Genomic DNA, 25,430 nt, shown 5'->3' on the forward strand with positions numbered 1-25,430 from the left:
CTTTTGCTTTGGTGGATGTGGCCAATGTTTCCTTTGGGAGCTCTCACCAGCCCCAGTGCCGGGCTTCGGTGATCGGCATGAGGGGTGTTAAAATTAAAATAAAGTCCTTTTCCTTCCTTGGCTCAGGCTTCTGGCTGCCTCAAATTTTACAGACATTTCAGCAGAATTGGCAGATTTGGAGGAGGGGAAGGTGATGGACTTATAGGTGTGCTGCATCCTCCACCATCACATCAGGTCATTGCAGATTCCAAAGCTATACTGCAGGCTGGAGACTGTTATTGCCTGTCTGTGGGAATATAGATATTTCTCAAAAATCCAGTAGCCTGGGTAGGGTTCGGTTGGGTTGGATAGGGTAGGTGCTGCATGGCACCTCCTCCTGCCCATAAAGAGCTCCTGGGATGCAGGATCCTCTACATGCTTGATGCAAGGACACTTCTAGGCAAACTTCAGCATCCTCATTTAGGATGAGGCATGGAAGGTCTGGCATAAAGTTATTTTAATGAATGTTGTTGAGTGCTTTTGCCATTACAGTACTGTCTCTGACTTGAAAGGATTTGTTCTGAGTCACTGGCTCTTGAATATTTAAAGTGCAAGTACAAAGCACAATCTTTTTTTAACACAGGTTCACAGCAACATATCAACTGACCGTACAAAAATTTGGCCACCAGTAACTTTCCCCTGAAACGCACTGCGGTATCTGATGCCAGGGTGAATGAGATGGTGTATGCCAGGTTATTTAGTGGAAGGACAGAATTTAGTATTAGGACAGGGATGGAGACAGAGCTCTTAGAAAGCTGCTGTGGTTCAGGGAGGGGTCTGGTCCCATATGACACCTCTGTGCTTGGTGTTTGCATGTCTCTGACTCAGGTCTTAGGTGACTTCTGGGGCACTTGTGCTAACTCCCACCCAGTGGCATCCTCCCCGAGGTCTTCCTGGCATGCGACTCTTGGAAATGATGAAGGGGCCTTTCCTTTTCTTTCCTCTCTGGCTCCAGGTGGCACAAGCTACACTCCAAGGCTGGGAAGAAGGAGAAGGAGCGTGGTGAGATCCTGGTGAGCATCCAGTTCACGCGCAACAACCTCACGGCCAGCATGTTCGACCTGTCCATGAAGGACAAGCCGCGGTCGCCCTTTGGCAAGCTGAAGGACAAAGTGAAAGGCAAGAAGAAATACGACTTGGAGTCAGCCTCTGCCATCATCCCCAGCAGCATGGGCGCCCTCGACATGGAGGATGACTACGACATTGGGGGCAAGAAGTCCAAAGTCAAGGGCTTCTTCTTGAAGAACAAGCTGCGCAAGTCGTCCCTGACGCAGTCCAACACCTCCCTGGGATCAGACAGCACCATCTCTTCTGCCAGCCTGGTCTTGGCCGCAAATGTTCCTGAGGTAACCAAATCCCCGAGCAGACACAGCAGTCTGTCCACAGAACGCTCTGGTAAGAGGATAACGGTTTTAATCCCTCCCCCCCTTTTTTTCCCCCTTCTTTTCTTTGTAAAGGACTGTTGAGGCTTTCCTGCAAATCTGTTAACTAATTGCTTACCTAAGAAGCGTCACCGTGCACAAACCCTCCTAGACCTTCTGCGTGCTGGCAGTAATGTGCTTGCCAGAACGGGTGGAAACATCTAAGATTTTGCTTTTCATGCTGAGTCTGCGTATGAACAGCCTGACTTACATTGATGCTGCATGTGCTCTCTGCAGCGCGCTACGAGCTTGCGGGCTACGAGGGTTCTTTAGGACCGTTTCTTCTCTGCCCCCAAAAAACAGGTCGCTAACGCTGACTCGTAGTAGTAAGCCCCTGGGAGAGGGCTGGGCAAAGCAGAGCACATTGCTGCTGCGCTGCGCTGCTGCCCGGCTGTCTAATGAGACGCCTCCGGCTTGGAGGCAAAGCTGAAACAGTGACCAGTTCCTGGTGATTAAAGCAATCTGAGCTCTTGGCGCTCAGAAAGCGGTGATTTGCAAACAAAAAAGGCCCTTGTAGTGAATTAATTCTTGCCATCCCTTGAAAACAAAATATATAATTAAATGGTTTAATTGGCTGGAGACAGCAAATTCCCATATTGGGTGGGAGTCCCTGGGTACGTGTTGCTTCTCGCCGTGCTGGTGAAGCCACCCGCGTGATGCCTCTCGGTTTCTGCTGGGTGACGTTCCCATGTGTGGCTGGAGAGCGAGTGGAGGCACTGGTCTGGCCCCATCATCCTCGTGTTGTGAAGGGGACAGCATCTCTGGCTAGGAAGGGAGAGCAGCTGCGTGTCACCTAAAGTCCAGGCAGTCCTTCTCACCGGGCTGTCCACATAACCCCCAAAATTTGCTAAGCATTAGCAATAGCCACAGGGTCAGGCAGTGGGAGGGAGAAGCAGGCGCTGGACCTTGCTGGCTTATATCGCACAGAGCAGCAGCCTGGCCTGTCAGAGCAGAGCTCAGAGGCTCGTCGTCTTTTATTCAATGCGAACTCTTAAATCACATGGAAGCATAAGCCCTTTAAGTAGCTTCTGGGTAGTTTCTTGCATTTATTATCGATCTCAGATCCTCTCAGACAAAGGGTTTGTCGTCTTACAGAGACTCCTCTCTGGATCCTGCAGTGGGAGGTGATGTGCTTGGGGAAAATATCATATAGCCTGTATAGCCACATACTTGTGACCTGTGCTTTGCATTTCTAGTAATTTAATTATAAGCTGGTAGAACCTGGGAGGGAGAAAGCCGGGATGATTTTACAGAGCTCTTTAGTATTTGCAAGTATAAGATAACGATGCTTGTCGTACCTGTGCCTGTTACTCAGATGGCCTCACCTCTGTTTTGTGTTTTATTTCCCCCCAGTGAAAGACTACTTGCCGTCTCCAAAGCTGACCCACAAGAGAGCATTCAGTGATGATGTCTCCCAAGTCAGCCCGGTCCTGGAGCCCAAAGCAATCCAAAGCCTGAAGCCAAAGAATGACCCCGTGTCCCGGTCTTCTCTCTGCATCAATGGGAGCCACGTTTACAGCGACGAGCCTGCACCAAAGAGTCCCTTGTCTGTCCCGCAGAGCTCTGCGCCGCTGTCCGTGCCCAGTGTCCCCAGACGGTCGGAGGAGGGCTTTGGCTTCACTCCCCTCCATCCCGACTCCCACGAGGTGCCTTGGGGGGTCAGCAACTTTGAGAGGACGCAGCAGAGAGACGAGCCCAGATTCATCCCGTCTCCTCCCAGCTTAGCCTTGCAAGAAGAGCTCAAGGTCTCCACGAAAGCCGTCACTCTCAGTAACCATCTGGGCAGAGCCAAGATGGAAGAAAACAGTCGCGTAGAGAACAAGCCGACTCAAGCTGCAACACCCATGGTCTTCTCCTCGGAAATGACGAAGGACAAACAACCCGAGGAAATGAAGAAGGAGGACAAGAAAGCAAAGGGCAGCCTCTTCCACCACGGGGGCAACAAGAGTGACGCGGGGAGCAAAGGCCAGGGGGAGAAAGTGGGACCCTCCCACAGCTCGTCCGCCCATGCCATGGCAGGGGGAGATGAGAGGAATAAAACCAGTGGCTGGTTCGGTTCAAAGGAGGCCAAAGAGTCCCCTCAGAAACCCAGGTCAGTGAAATGGGTGCGTTGACATCTGGGCCATTAACTAGCTGCCCCAGCCTCCTGTCTTCAACGGCTGTGCTGTTAAATGCTCTCCAGCATCAGCGGAGGACCGGTCCCCATTGCTCAGACAAGATGATAGCGGGGGAAATGCTTCCTTGGTCTTAAAGGTCTCAAAGGGAGGGTGATTTTTTCCTGGATCCTCCCCTGCCTTCTGCCATGAACCAACTCCATTTGCCCTCCTGGGCCATGTTTCCCAGTTGGGGAAGGCAGGAATCCCCTTCATGGAGAGGGAGATGTTTCCCTCTGCAGAGGTGAGGTTCACTGTGGTCATGCCAAGTGTTTCCGTGGCCTCAAAGTAAAGGATCATTATCCTTTAATTAGCTAAAAAAGCTTCCCTGGCAATCAGCGTAGGATGTGGGACATAATGACATGTAATCACATTTTTTTTTTTTTTATTAACTTCCCACCCCCTCTACGTCGCTGGTCTGGCCTGGGGGCACAGTACTTCGGTAACAAGATATTATTAATATTTCTGAAGTAACTAATCCCAGCCCTGCTCTTTCCTCTTCCCATCCCACCCCAGCCTTGCCTTCTCCCGATTATGGATCTCTAATTGTTCTCGCTTTGTGTGATGATTCATCCCTCCAAATCCTCAGCACTGTATTTGTGGCACACACAACTTGGCGTTCGTGCTGTTTCTGTGCGGGCTTTATTGTGACGGTGCCCGCATCCATCCCTGTAGCCCCCAGCAGCTGAGCTGGGGGTCCAGAGGTCAACCGAGAGCCCGGTGTGGTTTTATCATCACCCAGTGAGAGGGAGAAAATGGGGTTAAAAGCAGCCAGAGAAAATAACTAGCAGTCGAGAGCTGGTTGAATCTGCAGGCTTGATTTATTATAGGGATTTTCTAATCTGGGCTGACTTTAACCTAATTTATTAAGCACAAGGATTTTAATTGAGTCTAAGCCTCCCTTAATGAGGAAGGCACTCATGGTTTATTCAACCTAACCAGATTCCCCCACAGGTTAAACTGCTTTTAAAGCACTGCTCAGACATAAGTGAGGGAGTGAGCACATCGCTTAGTGTGGCTTCAGAACAGGGGCGGCCCCAAAAGTCCTCCTCTTCTCACTCCACAAGAAGCTGTCGTGCTCATAGTGGTCTTTAAGGCCAACAGAGGCAAGAATGTGCTGTCACCCCCCTTCCCAAGGACCGAAGGCCACGTGTCCTTGTGCTTTGTGGCACACATGGTCCCTCAAGAGGAGCACGAGCTGTCGGTGCGAGGATGGGAGGGGAGCTGCAAGGGCTGGTAAGGCTCAGTCCTGCCCGCTGCCAGCGCTCCCAGCTGCATGGGCAAGGCTGGGGACACCGAGGCAGGTGGGGAGCTGCTCCCCTGAGTCACGAATACCCCATCTCGCAGGGCCTGGAGCTCTTTCCCCTGAAGCCTTTCGTTGGGGAGCGAAGGCTGGCTTGCATAAGGGAGGTGATGGGGAAGGGAAGGACCAGGCACGATATGAGCTCTCTGTCCTCGAGCTGCTCTGGCAGCAAGAGAGATGAACACGAGGTCTTGGGACTGCTGTGGCTGCATTTCTACGTACGGGTCTTTCATTTCCAGGAGGCTTGAAACCCCGGTAGTTATTTGGTGTCACATCTCAGTGCGAGGTTTGTTTCTGGATGAGACCAAAGGACTCTGGTCTCTGAATGCTGTGATTGAGGAAGGACAGAATATTACCACTCAAGATTGTTCTTTTAATTTTTTCTTTTCATTTTGTGATAATAAACCTGCTGTTTGATTTAAGTCTTAGAATAGAAAAGATACCGTATGAAAAATAAACCCATTAACAATTCTGCTGTATTCAGGCAGTGACTCCACAAGCTGCCTGAGCCAGCCAGGGAAGTACTGTGAGCTTACAATGTACGCATGTGATGGGATGGGAGATGCCCTCTGCATCTCCCTCTGGAGCCTTTTCCTCAATAACCGTGTGAGAAACCTGCCAGTTTCCTCCTGCTTTGCAGTTCTAGGAAGGAGGCAGACACGGGCCATGTGTTACAACCTGATGTGTGAGCTGTGCCTGCCCCACTGCTCTGATGGATGTGGCTGTCTTCAAGGCAGGGACTCTGATCTGGCTGTAAATCAGCTCCCGAGCACCTGTAGCATCCAACCCAGCGGATAATCGCCATGAGTGCAGAGATGGCCTTAAACACTGCTGGTTTCTAACAACCCTCTGCCTGTTTTTTAAATGACAGCTGCAGGACCCATTCCCAGCGTTATGCCTTTCCCAGAGGGTTTTCACTCTGTGGGTTTTTTTTAATCTACTTCAGTCCTCACAGTTTAATTTCAAGCTAAGCTGAAGCTAAGCTTGGTTTAGAGTTGGTTTGCTGTGGCACGCTGAGGACCCCATCCGTGGACGGCTGTCTTGTAAGGAGAAACTTGAATGAGCTGTGTGACAGCAGCTCCTCTGGCTGGGGTTTTCTCTCCCAAAAATAGGAATCGCTTTGAAGCAGCACAGACTGGAGGGAACAAATTAACAGGGGCCCCTTTTGGGGCGTTTATAAGCATCTGAATGGGCTCTAATTGCAGTTTGCAATTTGAAAATGGGAAGTAATGAGCTTAAACTGTAGCAAGGGAGATTTAAGGTAAACATTGGAAGTCTCTAAGGGAGGTGGTGAAGTGCTAGAGCTGCCTGGCTGGAAGGGGGAAGCCCAGTGCCTGGGGCTTCAGGGACTGGGGTAGATGAACACCTTTGGGGAACATTACAGGAAGCATTTGTCCTAGCATATGTCCCAGGCTGGGTGTTAGGAGATGGTGACTGAGTCTCATTTGATGCAAAAATGGCCTTTCCATCATCACAGGGAGATGGACGGTCTCTAGTCTGGCTTTCCTGGTTCCTCATTTTTCTGACCATTAATTACAACATCATTACTTATTCTGATGATACAGAACTCTAACTTTTCTGATTTTATTCTCCTTCTTTACACTGAATGACCTTGTGGACCATGCCACTGATTCAAGTCAAAGCTGTTGAAGAGCTTATTAGGTCTTGACGGTGTCAGGTTGAACATGCAGTCTGGTGCCATCTGTATTGTGATAATCAAATGCGTATGGTCTCTCAACCGTGTGACTGAAAAGTTAGCAGTGCTTATATGTGGGTGTTCTGTGGATGTCCGTCTGCATCTGGAGGAGCTATTCAGTTACCAGTGTAACTTCTAGAGCTGAAGATGGATTAACTTTTGCTTTCTAAAGAGAACCAGCCTTTGAATTGAGCAGTTTTAAGTCTTTGACTTATCTGCAGAAAGGATTTTTTTCTTCCCGCTCTCCTGGTTCTGGAAACTTCAGTTTTGCAGCTCCTATCAGCTGAGCAAGCAGCATTTTCTCACCTTTTTGCCCACCGTGGATAGGTCAAGTTTCACCCGGAGCTGAACGTGGGGAGAGAACATCAAAAGCAGTCACCTTTGCAAGACCGAAAAACTCAACCTGTAATTAGTTAAAAGGTCTGTAATTAGAAAGGTGCTTTACAGTTAAGGTTTAAATTAGCCTGCAGCTAAGACAAGTTTGGCACAGCCTGTCTTTAACCACTTGCTCTTGCAAAACCACACCCTTTCTAAAATAAGGAAGCCGCTGACTTTCGGCTGGTTTTAACTTCAGCTCTATAAAAAGGTTTTCTGTTCTGCTATGGGTGGTTTTTGCTGAGCCATTGACAAGCACGCGTGAGCTGGCACTGCCTTGCGAGCTGCAAACCTGTCTGCGCTCTTACCCGAGGAGAGGGCTGGACATTTCTGACTTCAGCCCTTATTTACATGCTTGTTCACTGGCTTGATGGAGAAGCAGGTCCCAAAGGCTGTGCTTTTTGGCCCCGGCTTTGCTAATCCATGGCAGCTACTGGGCTTTGATACTGACTTGAATAGAAGCAGTAGGAAGATAGTGTCTGCTCTTTGGAGACCTGAATAAAAGACTGTTTGGGGTTTGTTGTTTTTAAGGTTGTGTGGTCAAGCAGTTGTATGTAAGGAAGAAGCTCAGCAGGTTTATTTGAGGCAAGGCCTGGGGCTAAAACAATTGGTTTGACTGTTTTGAGGGTTTCCTACAATGTTATCAGAGCTCCACAGGTCCTGCTTCCTCCACTGTGAATTGGGATGATAAAATGAGGCTGCATCTCATGCTTGGCAATAGAAAAAAAGAGAAATTGCGGTCTCTCTTGTAAAAGTAATTGCTGGTTAAAGCCCCTTCCCTCTGTCGCTGCTTTCACGGGCAGAAAACGTAAAATCACTCCCCACCTTGGTTGTCGCTCCTCTTTCCATAGTCCATACCCTTATATCCAGCAGTGAGGCCAAATATTGACACGAATTCCTCATTCTTCATCATATACTCCTGAAAAGTACACTTCCTAAATGCTGGAAATGGGAAGGAGGTTTTGAATGATTGGAGTACGGTCCTCTGACAGGCTGGCAGTGGGGAGCGGCGCAGATGGACCAGGTGAGCTTGTCAGTGGGATTGAACACTGTGTGTGACAGCCCCCTGCAAAGCACTGTTAACGGCAGCTTTCACAGCAGAACCTGGGAGGCTGCAGAGTTTGATGAAGAGGAGCGCTGTGTCGTGAGAACTGGGGTGTCATGGATAACAGGGATGCTGCAGATGAGTCTGTCGCAGGAGCCATCAGGGTAACATCTCTGGCACAGGTCTTGTATCCACATGAGCTGCAAAACTGCATGCCTGCATTAGATCAGTCACAGGGTAAAAGTGATCAGGGATGGAGCTAGACATTTTCCCTCTGGCAGGAGGAGTGTGGGGAGCCTGCAAGGGTGAAAAATGGCTCTTAAAATGCCTCTGCCTTCCTTCTACCTGCTGAGCCTGCATTTCCCAGGGATGGACGTGAAGCAGGATGGTGAACCGGATCCTAAGCTGGCACCCGCTCAGCCCTGGTGAGATAAATCTGCTTTGTAGCTGTCCAGGTAGAGCACAGCCCCACTCCCACCCCTAAAAGCAGGTATTGTGGTTAGCAGTTTGCATCTAACTGGGCAGTAACTGGGCTCCTACTGCCCAGATCCTCTCTCTGCTATTTTTTTTTTTTATTCCTGTGGTTTTGGGGCAATTCTCTATAAAGCAGGACTTCTCCATTTTAATTGGGATGATGGGCAGGTGAGGACCAAGGGGAAAGCAAAGTGATTATTGCACAGATAGCTAACCCCCTTGCTCTCAGCTCCAAAATTGCTATTTAAAAGCAGCATTTGCATATATTCTGACTCCTTCCCACTTGGGTTCCCTCCCTATACAAAAATGTCCTGGGCTGCCCTACCTATCTCTTCCCAACCCCTTTTTGCACAAATCCTGCTGTGCCAGCCTTGTTCGCACCAGTGGGAGGAAATTCCTGATCCCTGCCAGGCTTTGAAGCTGCTGTTGGGGCCTCCGGCACCCCAGTCCTGCTGGTTTTCCACTCTCCCTGGCTCACTTACAGTGAGCCCCAGCTGTGTACCTGTCTATGGGGAAATGCTGCAAAAAGCAGCTTGTGAGTGGTAGGGTCACGGCACTCCCCTGGATCCAGCCCTCCTAGGAGAGATTTTCCACTTGAGCTTCAGCGCAGCTCTTAACCTCGGCACGTTACGGCTGGATTTGAGCCCTGCCATCCCTGAACTCCTGCTTTTTCAGCGCATGTGCTGTTTTCTTTATCTTCACGGTGCAGAGTAACCCACCCTCTTGCAGATGGGCTGCGATGGCTGGGGACAGTGCTCTGTGACTGCGGAGCTGGGGCGGCTGCCTTCAGCCTGAAATTCAGGCTGCGATCTGTAGGGAAAAATCTCCCTGCATGGAACAAGCTGTTTCAAATAGACTTTCCGTCAGGGGGTTACTCAGCAATGTTTTCTTTTCTTTTTTTTTTTTTTTTTTTTCTGCTGAGAGGCTAAAAAACGCATCTGTGAAGTGCTGCCAAACAAATAAATGAGGGCAGAAAGGTACCTGCTATTTATTTTGGCTGGCGCTGGGGTATGGGAGGAGGAGGGTGAGTCAGCGTTTCAATGCAGCAAAGATCTTCAATCAGGCTGCTGCAAGCGGAGGTTTCCCTCTAGAGGAATACGCCGTCCTCAGCTCCTTGTTTTGCTGAGCACTTCCAGCATCCTTCATCAGGGAGGGGAAACAGGGCTTTTTGAGGGGTGGGTTATTCATGGGGAGAGCAGGTCTGCTGCCAGTGCCAGGCTGGTAACCAAAACAGGGGATGCTTGTCCCGAGGAAAGGGGTTGAACAGCTACGGTGCAGTTTGTGCTTTGAAAACCCAGGGAAAAGATGTGGGCTCTGCTGCCAGGAGTTTGTGGCTGAGAGTGGTTTGTGCAGCACCTGAGCAAGCCTTAGTGGATCCCAACAGGAATGAGGACAGGCAATGGAAAGGAAACTTCAGTAGGGGGTTTTGGAAGAAGGAAACAAAAATCCAACCAAAAAAAAGATGGATTTAAGTTCTGTCTTTGTATCTTTAGCTTGGCTTGGGCTGCACATGTTGGGGGAGGATGATACAGGACCACTGCCTGGCAGGGGAGAGATTTGGGTCCTCTTGCACCAGAGCCAAAAGCTACATCGCTTCTGATTTCCTTCTCTCGAAGATTCATGTTCACCCACCTTGTTTCCCAGACAAAACGCAACCTTCCTTTTGTTGCATCCTGACACTGATGTGTAGATCACGACGGGCATGGGGCAATCAGGGGCTTGCTGAAAGCACCATCCCGATTCCTGGTGGCCCAGACCGCATGGGCAGCACCTCGGGGCTGGGACCAGGTTCTCAGCAGGTTTGGCACGCTGTGAGCCCCATCATGACGGGAAAGGAAGACAGGGTCTTCTTGGGTGGGTTTGAAGAGACCTCGAAGCTGTTCCTCCACCTGTGTGGGTGGGGATCGGTGCAATTTGGGGCACTGCCCATCATGTCTGCCTGGGTGAGGGGCTGCTCTGGCATCAGCCATCCCCTGGGGCAGGAACTTGAACCACTCAGTCTTCTGGCAGCTGTGAAGGTCGTTAGCAGTGAGCACTCATTAGGAGCCTGAAGCTGATTAATGCTCTGTAGCCATTTAGTGCTAGAGCCCAGCAGAGCTGGCTGGATCAGGCCTGGGTTGCTCTTACTCAGCACTAAAAGCTGTTTAAGCAGAATCTCAAATGAGGGACCTTATCTGGATGAAAACATTAAAGCAAGTGCCAGTGAGAAGGAGCAATCGCAGGAGCAAGCAGAGGTAGGGCAGTGGCGTGTGCTGTTTGCAGCCACCCTGAGATGGTGGTGTTTCAGGTTGAACCTTGCCACCTTCCCTTTCCAGCTGGAAATTTGTGTTTTGCCTTGTTCCACCACAGATAAAACCCATTTGTGGATCTTGTGAACTCACCCAGCTGGACCCTGGGTCATAAGCAGCTGTGCTTCTCTTCTGGAGAGCTTAAATTTGAGGGTGATTAGGGAAAAAGGTCATTTTGCAGCAAGTGGCAGCGAACAGGAGCCTGTGCTCCAGTGTGTGTGTTCAGCTGAGGAGCGTGGAGCCACCCAGCAGCTGCAGGCATTTGTCTGCACCTTCTGCATTCAGAAAACCAGGAGAATTGAGGGACTCTAAATACGAGCCATAGCCTTGAGAGATGGGCTGCCCTGTCTCCTTGCGCAAACACCGTCATGTTGTGCTGCTGCCGCCTCATGGATGGTCTTTTACAGAACAGTGAGGATGTCCAGTGAACGGTCTGGAGCAAGTCTTGCGCTGGAGGCAGGGTTCAGATGTGGATCACACCAACCACATTCTGATCCCCAGGTCACAGTATGCCCAGAGAGGTTGGCTTCCAAAGCAGAGAGCAGCTGCTGGTCTCTCTGGGGTGGTTTGTGCCTAAAGGTCCATCAGCTTCTCCCATCACTTCGGGAGATTTTCTGTGCTCACTGAGAGCTCAGAACACCCAGGAAGAGTTGGGCTGCTCAGAGTTATCTTCTATGGAGGTGTGTGCCCGGCTGCCCGCAATGGATTTTCCATCCTGCTACATGCTGGTGGTCTGAGTGGGGAGAGGACACAGAGATATGGTGGAGCACGGCCGGGCTGTGTGGGGACGGGGATGGGCACCTGTGCCACAGCCACCACTGCTGCTTAGTGACAGCAGGAGAGGGCACCCACGAGCTGTCTCTGCCCGTAGCATCAAGTGAGCTGCAGGTTTGAGTGGAAACGAAGGTTTTGGGGCTTTTTTTGTGCCTAAACTACTAGTTCTGCTAAGTAGTATCTGGCGTAGTGTCTGATGGGTGCTGGACTTGAGCCCATCATGCTTGGCCACTTGCTGTGTGTGTTACCTACCTGAAAACCAGGATGGGGGGACTTTGGAATTGATTGCATAAATAGGCACCTTTCCAAGGTAGCTGCTCAGAAGATGATGCGTGAGGGGGGGCTTTGAAGCTGCCAGGAGTGGGGAGAAGTGGGTCCTACCATTCTGCTGCAGTGTGCATGGGCTCCTGCCCGTCTGTGCATCACTCATGGTTCAAGGCGCGCTGCCGGCATGTAACCCTGCCTTCTTTAAAAGCAACCGATGCTGACTGCACCTTCACACATAGTTAACTTTTGCCTCAAGATGGCATTTTTGCTCTTTAAAATGTGTCTAAGGCTTTTTGTGCATCCATAATGACAGATGAAAATAGTTGTCCAAGCAACTTTGCCATTTGACAGCGCATTGACCATGATCTTCCAGTGCTGCCCGTGACCCCTACCAGCAGCTCAGGTGAGGCAAGGAAATACCGTGATGTAGCTCCAGGGCTGGACATACCCTGTGCATATTGGCAAAGAATTACTTTATTCATTCCTCGTTAAACTTTGATATGCCCAGTACTGGCTGACCAATGTCTATATTTCTCCCAAACCAAGACTGGGGTCTCTTTGAAGCTTGGCTGTCATGGCTGATGCAGAAGGAAGTAATCCTGCCGGCTTGGTTACAGGGCAGTGCAGCTCCATGTGCTGGTGCCGGGTGCTTCCATCCTGGGGACGGGATTGCTCCTGGCAGGGGTGAGTCAAAGGAATGGGGGGTCAGGACGAGTGAGTGTGGCAGTCGGGGCAGCGGTTGGGACATGGGGTGTCTACACCGCACCCTTTGTGATGTGAAAACCTCCAAGATGGCCAGCCCTGGCCTGGCAAGTCTTCCTTGGGGGTGGTGATGCTCATTGCTGGAGGAGTTCTCAGAAGAAGATCAATGAAATCCCAAAGAAAGGTTAGTGTAGTCCCTCTTGAAAAGGCAGCAAAGGACTGGCTGCCTGACTTGGGGTGAGGTGCAAGAGACTGACAGTCTGAATTTGAGATGTGTTGAATCCCTTTCTCCCAAGATGGTTTCAGGCATCTTGGGATCTCAGGCTAGAAGCGACATGACAAAGGGCATGCAGGTAGGCTGGGCAGAGTCAAGAGTGGAGCCAGGGCCACATCCTGGCCATGTGCTCCCTCCTGCTTGGCTCTTGTTCCTTGGCCACCCGCAGCTGCGCTACCCTCCATCGTGTCCGAGAGGGAGCACCGCGTCTGCTGTCATCCTGGTATGTTGCCAAACAAGTAACGAGGTGCTGGGGTAAACTGGGAAAGACTTACTCCTGCGTGCTCTTACTGGCTCACGTAATCCTGATCCAAGAGCCCAGACCGGCTCCTCGTGTGCAGCCTGCCCTTGGTATGCACCAACATCGGGACAAAAAAAAAAATGGGCTGAGTCCTTGGGCTGCAGGAGGTGAGAAAAACCTCTGAGGCTCCTGAGTCTTAGGGCTTGCTAAGGCAGAAAGGGGAAATTTGGAGGACTGTTTTAGAAAAAGGGCTGCCCTTTCCTTTTTGTCGTGCATGCCCTTTCCACGCCTTGACTCCATAATCATTGCTCTGCCTAACAAGAGAGACGAGTATGTATTTGGTCATTGCATTGCTTTGAACCGAAGCGTTTGTGGTGTGTGTGGTGTATGCTTACAGCACTGTCACAGCATTAACCAGGAGGACTGTTTTGTCTTCCCTCCACAGCCTGGAAGTGTCTCCTCAGGTAGAAACCAGCTCAGATGCTCCTTCTCATTTTCCTCCCTGCTCCCCTGCCCAGTTTCCTCCTGCCGCTGTAGCCCATCTCGCTAGCATGCCAAGCGCTAACCTCTCTCCCGCTATTGGAGACAGTCAGTCCGGATGCTTGTCCCCTACCAACCCATTCCTCAACTCCCTGCAGAGCAATCCCTTCTTTGAGGACCTCCTCGCTGACCAGGTACTAAATTCTCCTTCACCTACTCACTTTTTCTCTAGTTTCTCGTCTGGGCCGCATGCTTCAACAGAGGTCGCTGGGAACTTTTATTCCTCTGAGGATTGCAGTCCCTCTGCCTCCCTAAGACATAAAGACCCGGAGAGGGAGTCTCCAGCCAAAAGCGTTTGTGTCCCTGTTCCAGAAACTACTCCCCCATCACAAGGAGACCTTCCTCCTCCAGATGAGAAACCTGCCGTCCCTCCTCCCCTCTCAGAGTGGGACGATACCTTCGATGCCTTTGCGACCAGCAGGCTCAAACCAGAACTGAAGAAGGAAAACTTCTTTGCTTCGGTGGCAGCAGAGGGCATGGCTTTTATCGATGATCCTGATGCAGCCAGCCCAACAGAAAGATTGGCTGAGCCAGCTCGCGAGAAGGGGACAAAGGTATTTGAAAAGGCCGATTCACAAATCAGCAGTGAAATGCCCACAACTCTGCGGTCTTGGACAAACTTCTCTGGTTTAGACGTGGGGGCAAACTTGGTGAGCACAACCCAGGAAGCAACCGTGATAGAGGATGTGCTGAGCCCTGTGTCTGCGGGGTCAATGGGAAGGAGGAGGAAAAGCAGCACGCCTACAGTTTGGACAGCTGCGTTTGCATCGGGAAATCCCAGGGAAAAAGAGACTTCAACACAACTAACTGCTGAAAATAGTGCTAGGGAGGAAGGGGACAGTAATGAGGAGGAACTCTCTAGTGCAGGGACAAATGGATGGATGACCATAGCCACCGAAACCGCTCCTGACCTGTCAGAGAGCGCCCGAAGCATGGCTGAGCAGGATCGCGTGGATCAGGAGAGCACATTTGGCCCGCGGCCAGCCTTCCTCAGTGAAGGTGCCTTTGAAGCAAAAAGCGGATCTCGTGCTGCCACTTGCATGTTGCCCAGAAGCACCTTTGCCCCCGAGCTTGCCTCTGAAACCCTGCCAGGCAGCAATGTGGCTGCCGTGCCCCCGCGGGTGCTCACAGATGTGGCAGCACGACAGTTCCCCGTGGCCCCCGAGCCAGGGACGGAGCCCCAGGTTGCTGGTAGTGAGGAGGAAGCTTTCGACATACGGACTTCAGTCTACCGGCTCCAGGCTAGCATGCGGCTCGAGGCCAGTGAAAGCCGTGTAAAACTCAGCTCTGACATCCGTGAGAGGCACGTCGTCCTCTCTCCGTGGACAGGTACCCGAGAGAGGGAGGAGACAGCGGCCGGCTCGGCCGCGCCGCCCCCCAAACCTCCAAGGTGGTTTGCAGCTGCAGGTGGCGGAGGGAACGCTGAGGAGGAGGATGCTTGCGACCCACAGCCGAGGCAGCAAGGCAGCGAGGAGCGATGGGAAGATGTGGAGGGCCCAAACACAGACATAGAGCTGCCAAGGAGTCGTCTGAGCAGCGAGCCCTCTATCCCGGTGTCTCCCAGCCCTCCTGCACTGGGAGTGGACGTAGCTGAAGCAGGGAGCGAGTTTCCAGTCCCTGAGGATGCTGAATCTGATGCTACAGACTCAGCTGCTAATTTGGAGGCGAGAGCTAGTGAGCTGGCAAAAGGGGACACCTCTTTAGGGGAAGACCAGTCAGAGATGAATGAGATGGATGTGGCTGAGCAGTTCGAAACTTGCCCATCGAAGTTTTCCCTAGATGGATTAGGCCAGTCGGGTGCTAAGGAGAGCTGGAGCCAGCAAGCTGTATCTCCTCTGATGGGGACCGCAGACGGTGCTGAGCAGGAGGTGGCCTCCAAACAGGAGCCGTTCCCTGAGGAGCTCAGTATGCCAGGACTAGACCTACCTTCCAAGCTAGACCTGGGCCAGCCGGAAATCTTCTGGACGGCTCTGGAAGAGCAGGAGGCAGCCGGTCACCCTGCGGGTCTCGGCCCGGCGGCACGACCCCAAAGGTTAGCGCGTGGGGAGAGTCCACCCCAGCCGGAGCTGGCATGGGGTGATGGTGAGGGGTGGCACGGGCCGGTGGCCGGCCTCTCTGGGCGAGTGGGAGGCCAGCCCGAGCCTTGCACCTCTGTGGCAGTGGCCAGCCCTCCCCGGGAGGCAGAGCAGGGCAGAGCCCCTGCCAGCGAGCCCAAGGGGCCGTGGCACCGATGCTCCACAGACAGTAGGATAGACTTCAAGAAGGCCGATTTCTGGAAGCCAGATAGGGCAGAGGAGAGGCATGAGCAGGACGCTTCAGCCCCGAGAAATCCCTTTGCTCCGGCACTCAGCCCAAACGCCCCAAGCAATCCCTTTGTGGAGAAGTCACCAGACCCCCTCCCTGTTCAAGCTGTGCTGCCCGAAAGGCTCGGTCAGGGAGGCTTCAGCTTCACCAACCTCCACGAGGAAGCCCTTGGGCAAGGCTTCCAGTCCACTAACCTCCCCAGGGACCTGCTAGGCAAGCCTCCTTTCCTGCATGACAGCCAGCCCTTGGCCTTCTCCACCCCTTTCCTTGTGGCTGCAACTAACCCTAAACAGTTTGATTTCCCTTCCCCTGTTGCGTGCCCCGCGAGCAGTGGGGTCTCTGCCGCGACCAGCCGCGCAGCCGCCCAGCCCTGCCCTTTGCCGCAGTCCGGTGACACACAAGCTTCAGCACTCGTGGTTTTGCCCAGGGAGACACAGCCAGCTGAGAAGCCCTTTTTCCAGCAGACGACCAGGTGAGCACTCCGGGGAAGGCGAAGGGTGTGTTATTTGGTAGGGGTGAACCCTGTCTCCCTTCTGCTCTTATCGGGGGACCGATAAGACTGACCCCGGCTCAGTGTCAGCAGCTCACGGTTGCGCTGACTCCAAGGAGGCCGCTCCACGTGTTGCTGCAGGTCCTGTCTCCCTCACCTTCCCGTGGTCCCAGAGAGTCCAGCCTGAAGAGCTTGAAGCCTTAGCTCTCTCGGATCATGGTAGGGAATGGCCACTGGTGTCCTGTGTTTGCCCTAAACTAGGGCAAACAGTTTGATGCATCCAAGACCTGCCCCAGCTGAAAATTCAGCCACAGCAGAACTGCATCCGCATTTCACTCGATGCTAATTTTGGCTCCATCATCTTCCCTGTGCTTGCAAAATAGGTGCCTTTTCCATGTCTGCCAGGAGAGCTTCCAGCCGTTAATGCTCTCATGAGTTCCTTCATGGCATGTGCACAGCTACCGCCCCTTCCCTTTTCATTAATTCAGCTTTGGTTTCTTTCCTTTTTAAATGACCATCAGGTACTAAAAACCTTCTCTCCATAGCCAAAAAAAAAAAAGCAGTTTCACCAGGACGGTGGCAAAATGCCGTTCTCCCCTCCCTCCTGCTGAGATGCCCATCGGTTATGAAGCAAGTGGGATTTAGCCTGGAGGATAACAGGAATGGGAAGGGGGGTACTGTGGTGGTGCATCAGGGGAACGAAGGGGCTGTTCTTCCCACGTCAGTCTTGGGCCTGTAGAAATGCCGTGAAGCAGAGAAAGATGCTGAGTTTAGGGCATGGTGTCTTGCTCTGTGTCCTTCAGTTTATCTAGTTTTCCTGGTACACCTTCCCCTGGTCTGCCTGAGCAGGAGATTGTCATGGGCTCTGTCTGCCCAGCATATCAAGGATCAAACTCTTATGGTTTATGTGGGGACCTGGGTCTTCTAGCACTGATTTATTTGATCAGCCTCACTTCTGTGACAGAAGGCAAATGGAGCTTTGTAGGGGCACTGAAATGATAAAATCCCGTCTGGCCCAAGAGTAATATTGGTCATGGCCCTGGGGCGAGAGAGGGCAGGAGGATGGGGACAGCAGAACTCAGCTAAGCTCCAGCCCTTCTGCATGGGGATCCCTCCTTGGCTCGAGCGTGGGTTTGATGTGCAAAATGACCTTGGGAGCAAAGACCAGCAAGAGATGGCTCTGTTAGCCGATTTTTTTTTTTTCTATATTGAGGCCAGATCCTCAAATCATTCTTAATTGGATTATTTATCCTCCAACAAATAACCTTGTTCAAAATTTGCAGACAGAGGGTATACAGAAACCTCCTGAATTTTGGTAATGTTTGTTACGTTTCATGGAAAGAGAAGTGTCCTGCAATCCCAAAGGGTAAAATCAAGCAATGAGAAAAGTGTAGTCCCAGGGCTCTCTTTGTCAATGGTATGTGCTCACAGTCATCTTCGGGCTTGACTGTGCATCCATCCAAGGGCTGACTGGCTCATGGGAGGAAAGTGGCCTTGGACCTAGAGCTGGTCATCATGTCAGTGCTGGCTTCTGCCATGAGATGCATCTGAGAAGTCCTTGAACATCTCTGGTCTGGTTTCTCTACCTGTAAAACATGGATGTTTTGGATGCTTGCTGCTGTGATTGAAGAACCTTTGAAGACTTACTGAGGTCTCTGTGGAAGGCTCTGAGGATCTGCACTACTTTGTAAGGTTGGGGAGATGTGACTAATTGTCATGGGGGCGAGAGGCAAGGTGGAAGGGCTCTTTTCCAGGTCCCCGTGGTGATGCTTGCCTTTTCTTGAATCATCTATTAGGCTGGTCAGTGGCACATAGACAAAGAAAAGATACGGTAGAAAAAAGGTGGCTCTCTGCTGGCCATCTTATTCAAGATGGCAAGTCAAATGGTAGACTTGTATATCTGAGTGACACCAGCACCTCCCGCCTAGTCTGGCTGGGGCACCGCCTGGTCACAGTGAGCTGGGCGGTTGTGCCCTCCTGGAACAGCTTCTTGTGTGCCAGGTTTGAAGATACAGCCAGGGAATTCAGAGTCCAGAAGAGCACGTGTTGGGATTGCATTTGCAGATCCTTTCCCGCTTGCCTGCAGCGAGGGAGGGCTCTCACCACAAAACCAGTGCTGCTGGGGTAAGGTGAGTGCTTGGAGCATCAGTTGCAACAGTCAAGTGTACGGAGGCTCCCCTTTCGGCTCTTTGGGGAAGGGTGGGATGGTGCTTTCACCGCTGGGAAGGTGTCTCTGGTCACATCCCCTGGTACAGGTGGGACCTAAAGGACAGCCCGTGACAGTGCTCTGGGGACTCCACTGCCTTGGAGAGCCCAGCAGTTGTGCAGCTCCTTGCCCATCAATCGGGAATTCAGATGTGTGACCATTGTAGCATGTCCTGGCACTTGTGCATGACAGGACTGGGGACATCGCAGGTGCTGAGGTGGTATTGGCACATGCAGCTCTGCACCTTCCCAGTGTCAGGAGTGCAGCAGAATCGTCCTCTTCTGAAAATGAGGTTTCAGGTTAAATGCTAGTCTCTGTGATCTGAATATATTCCCTGTGGAGCCCTTGGAGCTCGGAGAGTGGCTTGCCACATCCACAGACAGACCTGGGAGAAATGCTACTGCTCCTGAGTTCAGTCATTCCCTTTCCTCCCATAGACCCTTTCTTCATGGAGGCCTGGCCCTCAGGTGCTGTGTGCTGCTGCAGGCACAGCAGCTTACCCACGAGAGACTGATTTCCTTGCATTTGTTGTCTTGTTCTCTGTGAGAAGCGTTTTAATGGGTTGATAAAAACTTAATTTCTGAGTTGCTGTAGGGGAATCTCCCTGTGTTTTCACTTGGCTCAGCAATGACCTCAGGAGCATCGGTGAAAGCTGTGTTGTGACACAAGCTTGCTCAGAGAGAGGGACCAGGGCTGTGCCACTGTCACTCTGAGGTGTTTCATCTTGGATGTGTTAAGCTTCATCGTAGACTTATGTCCACTGAGAGACGCAGTACTGGATTAGGCAGGCTGTCAGTGTCAGCAACTAATTCTACTCTCAACTTCACATTCATTGACCGGCGGATGGAAACAGGTCCAGCATCTTGGCAGAGCCATCAGGACTTCAGATGTGGCCGAGACGTGAAGCAACCTCTGCTCCCCTGGAAGTACGCAGTGCCGAGCATCCCAGGGCAGGACGCAGGTGGAGGAATGCCTCTTACTTTTGGAACCTCTCAGAATGACAAGCTGATGGGGGCAGAGCCCCTGCTTTGCTCAGCAGGAGCCCTACACACACTACCCTCTCAGTGGGAAAGAATGGGATAATGATTTTTTTTTTAAATACCTTTTCCAGCTCTGCTAAATTAATGTGTTTCCACTGGCAATGGGGCTGAAGGCTGCGTGTAACCAGACTTACAGTGGGAAATGTCCCCCTGCTTTCAAAATGCATTCAAGCTATCCCACAGCTGTTGCTGGTTTTCATTCTGTAGAGTGGCCTTGGTAAGTTTGGTCCAAAAGAGGTCCCCATCCAAGGTTTAAAATGGTTTGAGTGTTCATGGTGGCCAGCCAGTGGCCTGCAGACCTCTTGCTTAGGGCTGTCAGTCTTCTGCTTCTGCAGCCGTACTCTGGTCTTAGTCTCTGTGCTGGCTGTGGGGATGCTGTGGGGATGCATGAGGTGACAGTGGCATTTGGGGCTGCTTGTCTTCAGATATGGCTGTGATGAGCAGTGCTGGTGGCTCCCCAGCCACTCTCCTTCCCAGACACTGTGTTTTGAGGAATGGTAGAAGTCCTACAGTGGTAGTAGAGCTGCGTTCCCCAGATCCTGCAGTGAACCCCACTCCTTTGGGGCTAGGAAGGAGGCCAGCAGCGGTTCAAGCAAGCAAAGTCATTACTTGTGTTTTTTTTAAAGGACTTGGGAATGAGCAATTTTTCAGGATCTGGGTATGGCCTCCGGTCCAGTTCACCCTCACCCCAGTTTACATCGTAACAAACGGACAACTGCTGGACCCCTTGTAACGTGGTATCATGGTGTTTGTAGCTCTGCTGGTGAAGGGTTTAATCCACAGTGGAGAGTGCTTGAGGCTGATGCGCAGAACAGCAACTTCTCCAACTCCTAACGCTGTCAGTGGACTCCCACTTAGGTTCGTGGGATCCCTCTCCATCATTTCAAGCTGCCCAGGAACCTGGGCTCTGTCCACATCCTTGGACAGCTCTGACAAGGGGTGTTGACCCTTTGGCTTGTTGGAGCTGGTCAGTGGCTACCATTGCTGTCCTCATCCAGCAAATGGATGACAGGGGCATCATCGTGGTTGAAGAGGACTTCTAGACATGCCCTGTCAGCACAATGGGGAAACTACTTGGTACGTCCTCATCCCGTCACCACTGACAAGGCACGAGGACACCAGCCTTGAGGACTTGGGCCGCCTACCTGATGCCTTATGTGATGCTACCTCACCTGATGGGTGAGGTCCCAGCCTCACCCATCATCTCTGACCTGGAGCAGGGTTGAAAGCCGCCTGCTCTGCTTCCAAAATGGAAACAAAGCACAGTCGAGTGCTTAGAGCACAAGCTGGACTTGAGAGGGGTCTGTCCCAGCCCAGCTAACAGCTCACACGGTGACTGTGGGTGTTATTTCTCCTCCCACAACCTGTCCTACCAACACTCTGAGGTCCCCATTAGTAAAGAGAGGCTGCGCTTGCCCGCCTTGCTTGAGAGCTCCTGCAAGCAAGATGTCCCCCTTCCCCTGCAGCGTTGTTTGGATGCACAGCAGTTGGGATTATCACCCTTTGCAGGGCAGCTGCTGCATCTGATGAGCACAGAGGCTTTGCAGAGCTCCTGGGTAGATTTTAAGATCTTTTCATCCCAAATACAGTGCACAGGTCTGTCCTTCCAGGAAGGTAGCATCAGGTCACTTCTCTTTCCATCATGCTGAAAAGCAAACATACTTTGTTTAAGCCCAGAGTCAATCTTCTGGGTGAAGAGTGAGGCAAAAATAAATGAAGGAGGGGGACAAATTCGGTGGTGTCTTCTAGGCAGGTGGAGCCCATTTCTTGGGCTGCGGCAGTGCAGGAACTGATGCACAGTGGTGCAGGAGCATCCCTGAAGCATCAGTGGTGACCCCAGACACTGATCTGGGGGCTCCTGGGCAGCAAAATGTGCCTCTGGGCAGTGGATGTAGCAGCCTCTGTTTATACTGGACCTGGGTTAAATTTCCCCAGCTATACTAATGCCTGGCAGCTGGGAGTTTTGACCCACAGCACTCTCAGTGTGGGCTGAGCAGTATAGGTGTGGGCACAGGGATCCGTTCTGTATCTCAGCCAAACACATGTTGTGGGGCTCCTTATCTCATCTTTGGGTGGAAACGGTGCTGGAGAGTGCTGTGGGCTGCCTGCTCTGCAGGATGCTGGCTCTCCTTGAAGCAGGTGAGCTTTGAGCAACACAGACACAGAGGATTTAGTTGTGTGGAGCTGACTAAATTTGATAAGTGGGTCCTATCCCCATAAAAACCATAGGGAGAGCCAGCAGCATCACTCCCCAGCTTGGGAGGGTGTTAACTGTCCAACCTCTTTGTTCTCCTTAGTCCTCACCCAGTGAAACCCATCAGCGCTGTGGTGCAAGAGGTCTCCAGTGAGAAGAAGCAGCAGCACAGGTCCAGCCTGACGACTGCTTTGAGCAATGGCCTGGAGAAGCTGAAGACAGTCACCACGAGCAGTGTCCAGCCTGTGGCCCCGTCTTCTCACCCGGAGAAAACAGACTCAAAGAAGTTAAAGGTAGGAACCTACCACTGAGGTGAGAGCAGTGTTCCCACCAGCTCGAGGTGTTCTAGAGCTGGTGACAGAAGTGCAGAGAACTGGTGTTGGAGGAGGTAGAAAGGGTTCCTGCCACAGTGAGAGCGGAACCATGTATATTAACCCTGACATCCTTGATCCTGGTTGCCCAGCCTCCCACTGGCCTCCCTTCCCCCATGACCTGGTTTCTGGACCGTCTCTCCCCATCGCTCTTCTCCCATTGCTTGCTTTGGTTTGGGGTTTTTATTGTACAGTGTGTGAGCCAATGCCTGGTTATCTGCAAGAAATGAAAGGTGGAGGATGTGATAGCTGCCTGATTGAAGGCCTGAAGGGTTTTTTCTCCTGGTGGAAGCAGAGGGAAAGTACTTCCTGGAGCCTTGCTCAAATGCTGCTTGCCTGGCTGTATTTCAAACACTGGCATGTTGAGGCAAGCAAAATACCTGTGTGATACGTCTGAAGGCACAGTCTCACGGGGGTGGCTTCTCCTTCCCTTGGTCTGCTGCCACTTCTTCTGCCTCCTCAACTCAATATGTAAAATGCTGCTGCTGGGGTTCACCTGAGTGGAAGGACAAGTACAACCCTGCTGCACCCAGCAAGCCCTTTGTGGTGCTGCAGGTAGTTCATGTTGTGGATTATGAGCATCTCAACTTTTCTGGGATGAGGTCTGTCTGGGTCCTGCTCCCCTGTGCTGCTTCAGCCTGTCTGGCAGCCCCAGCTCTTCTGGGAGACCCAACACCCCCGGCGCTCTCATCCTGAAGGGTTTTTCAGCTTTTATTTCTCCTCTCCTGCCATCATCCAGGCCTGCTGCTGGAGGACTGGGGGAGGGGGAAGCCTCAGAAAGGGGGAGTAGCTAATGGCAGGCCTCATTATGCCAGGCTAATGGGCTCTGTTGTGCCCACACCCTTAGCTTTTGATTGTCGGGGGAGAGAGGTTTGACACAGTCTTTGGGGAAACCCTGCTAAGTGATTCACCCAGCTGGTAGAAGTGCTCCATGGTCACCTCTAACCATATGGAGGAGGCTGCATTGGCCTGGGTGTCTGGGCAGTTGTTCTGTCTCCAGTATTCTTGGGTGACTGCATGGCACATGGGAAAGCTGTTTTGTAAAGACAGGATGTGATAGCTGCACAATGTCTCAGGCTCATCAGGTCAGATTTAGAAAGCAGACAGATGTAGAAAATATGATTGCTTCAGCTGTCGCTGCATTTTGCAAACGCTAAAGGGAGCAGCGGTTTTCATGTGATTTGCTGAATGTTCCTCTTGGTTTCTACCACAGGATCCTACTGTACCGGACCAGTCAGCCAAGTATTATCACTTGACCCACGATGAACTCATCCAGCTTCTGCTGCAGAGAGAGAAAGAGCTGAGCAAGAAGGAGGAGCACATCCATGAACTGGAGAACTACATTGACCAGCTGCTGGTGCGCATCATGGAACAGTCTCCCACGCTCCTCCAGATCCCGCTGGGGGAAAGCAAGACCAAGTAACATCTCCCCAGAGACCAGCATCACTTGCCTAGAGCACTTCTCCAATAAACACGCTGCAAACATCCCTGCACTCCCCCCTCCTCTTACAAGAGGGCTCCAGTGGCTTCTGTTCCCAGAGTTTAGCAGGAAAGGTTATCTGCTCCTTCCCAGCCCAAGCTTGTCCCACCTCTGGCTCCAGGGAACTATAGGGTGATGGGCTGTCATCCACCCTATGGGGAGGAGCAGAGCCTTCCACATGAGGCAGATGCCTCCTTAGGTTCCTGTCTGTGTGACCAAGTGGCATCTTCTCAGGCACTCATCCTGCCAATGCTTTAAGTGGTCCATGGACATTTGAGAGCTGGAAACCAACCACCTCACCCATGTCTTCATCCTGCTACTGCTGCTCTTCTGCCCACACTCTTCCACATCTCTTATCTCTGAAGTGCTGTACCCTGGCTGATGGATGGTGTTAAATAGGTTGGTGACATCAGGGATGCTTAAACTCAGTAAGGGTCTACCAGCATGTTACTGTTTGCTGAGCCTGCTCGGCAGGGCAGCTAGGGGAAGGGACTACTGTTGGATGCCTCTTTCCCTTCCTGCCCCATATGTTGTACCCCCAAATAAAGGGTCTCCGTCTGAAGAGCCAGCTCCAAGTTGTGCCAGTAGCTGACTGTATGGGAGACGCTACATAAAGCGACAGCGCTGGAGTCGGAGGCCGTAAAGGACTCAAGCCGACGTCACTGCCTGATCATGAGCGGTGTTGGTTCCTTTGCTGCGCGCATGCAGAGTTGTGATGCTGCCTCCGTTACCCAGCTCAAAACTGAACTAGCAATACGGGAGAAGGGCCAGTGATGGTTTGTGCACCATCAGTACTGCAGGAGATCTTCTCGCACACCACCCAACCCGGCACTGGGCTGGCTGGCACCAGTGTGCCCTGGGGGCGACTCTTGTATGTATAAATCACAGCTGAATTTTCTACTCAGTATTACACTCCCCCTTTCCTGTGTCCACAGAGGAATTGCTTTCCACTGGCCACACCCCACCATTGACTTTGCATTGTCTTTCTCCGTGCAACAGGAAAATGCCATCGGGACCGAAGCTCGTGTGCAGAGAAGGATGTATGACCACCCGGCCACCTCTATGCATGACATCCTGCTAGGTCAGGCATCCATCAAACACCCTCTCAAAGCTAGCAATTCAGTAATCGTCGCAGACCCCCTTCGAGCCAGTATTAGTGCCAAACACCGCTCCACTTGTATTGCAATCTGCACAGGCCTCTGGCAGCTTGGACCCACCCTTAAGCATTGGAGGCCAGCTCTCTCGGGAGTTGAATGCTTCTTGCTGCTAACTGTTGAGTGACCATCTAAAAGCCTCTGATTTACGTGGTTTAACAACTGTATATGATGCTAGCCTGAGGATGGTGAGCAATGCTCCTGGCTGCGCTGGAGTACAGCGCAGCTTTTGATTTGGAGGTGCTGTGGAAGGGTATAGAAAGGATGTTGCTCCCTCTCTTGGTCTGCTTGGATTTTGGCTAGAGAAGGTGCCCATGCAGGCAGAGGGTCAGTTGGTGTGGGACTTGAGCTGTCTTGACATGTAAGGCATCTTCTCTCTGCTGTAGACCTCTTTTTTAAAACCTTCATATTCTTTTCTCCTTCCTTGCTTCAATGTGTACCATGACTTTGAAAAATCGTGCCTTTTGCAATAGGACAATAGCAGTTTCCTACCAAAAAAGGTTCTGAAATCCAATTCTCAGTTCAACGCAACCCGTCTTGGGCAACTTCCTCTTCTGTTTGCCTGCTAATCTGAACGAGGTGAGTTTATTTTTAAACAC

The 25,430-nt window shown here is 51.7% G+C and overlaps 1 protein-coding gene across 10 annotated transcripts in view; it reads left to right on the top strand.

Moving 5' to 3' along the window:
• RAB11FIP5 (RAB11 family interacting protein 5 (class I)) overlaps positions 1-25,216 on the top strand; it is a 41,709-nt gene extending 16,493 nt beyond the window's left edge. The window contains exons 2-7 of one of the 10 annotated variants that reach the window (XR_775220.1): positions 995-1,434; positions 2,814-3,552; positions 13,765-16,368; positions 21,930-22,119; positions 23,411-24,548; positions 24,677-25,216. Coding sequence is in view for 8 of the 10 variants with exons in the window: in XM_010580794.1 (XP_010579096.1) it covers positions 995-1,434; positions 2,814-3,552; positions 13,765-16,368; positions 21,930-22,119; positions 23,411-23,620 (4,183 nt within the window). In the remaining 2 variants the exon portion in view is untranslated. Of the gene's footprint in view, positions 1-994; positions 1,435-2,813; positions 3,553-8,088; positions 8,458-12,452; positions 12,520-13,497; positions 13,698-13,764; positions 16,369-18,387; positions 18,516-19,703; positions 19,850-21,929; positions 22,120-23,410 lie in introns of those variants that run through there. The other 9 variants (XM_010580797.1, XR_775221.1, XM_010580794.1 and 6 more) reach the window with 9 other exon arrangements.
• The last annotated feature ends 214 nt before the right edge of the window (positions 25,217-25,430 follow it).

The sequence above is a fragment of the Haliaeetus leucocephalus genome, unplaced genomic scaffold (assembly GCF_000737465.1).
Source record: "Haliaeetus leucocephalus isolate CR32 unplaced genomic scaffold, Haliaeetus_leucocephalus-4.0 Scaffold741, whole genome shotgun sequence".
Taxonomy (NCBI): Eukaryota; Metazoa; Chordata; class Aves; order Accipitriformes; family Accipitridae; genus Haliaeetus; species Haliaeetus leucocephalus.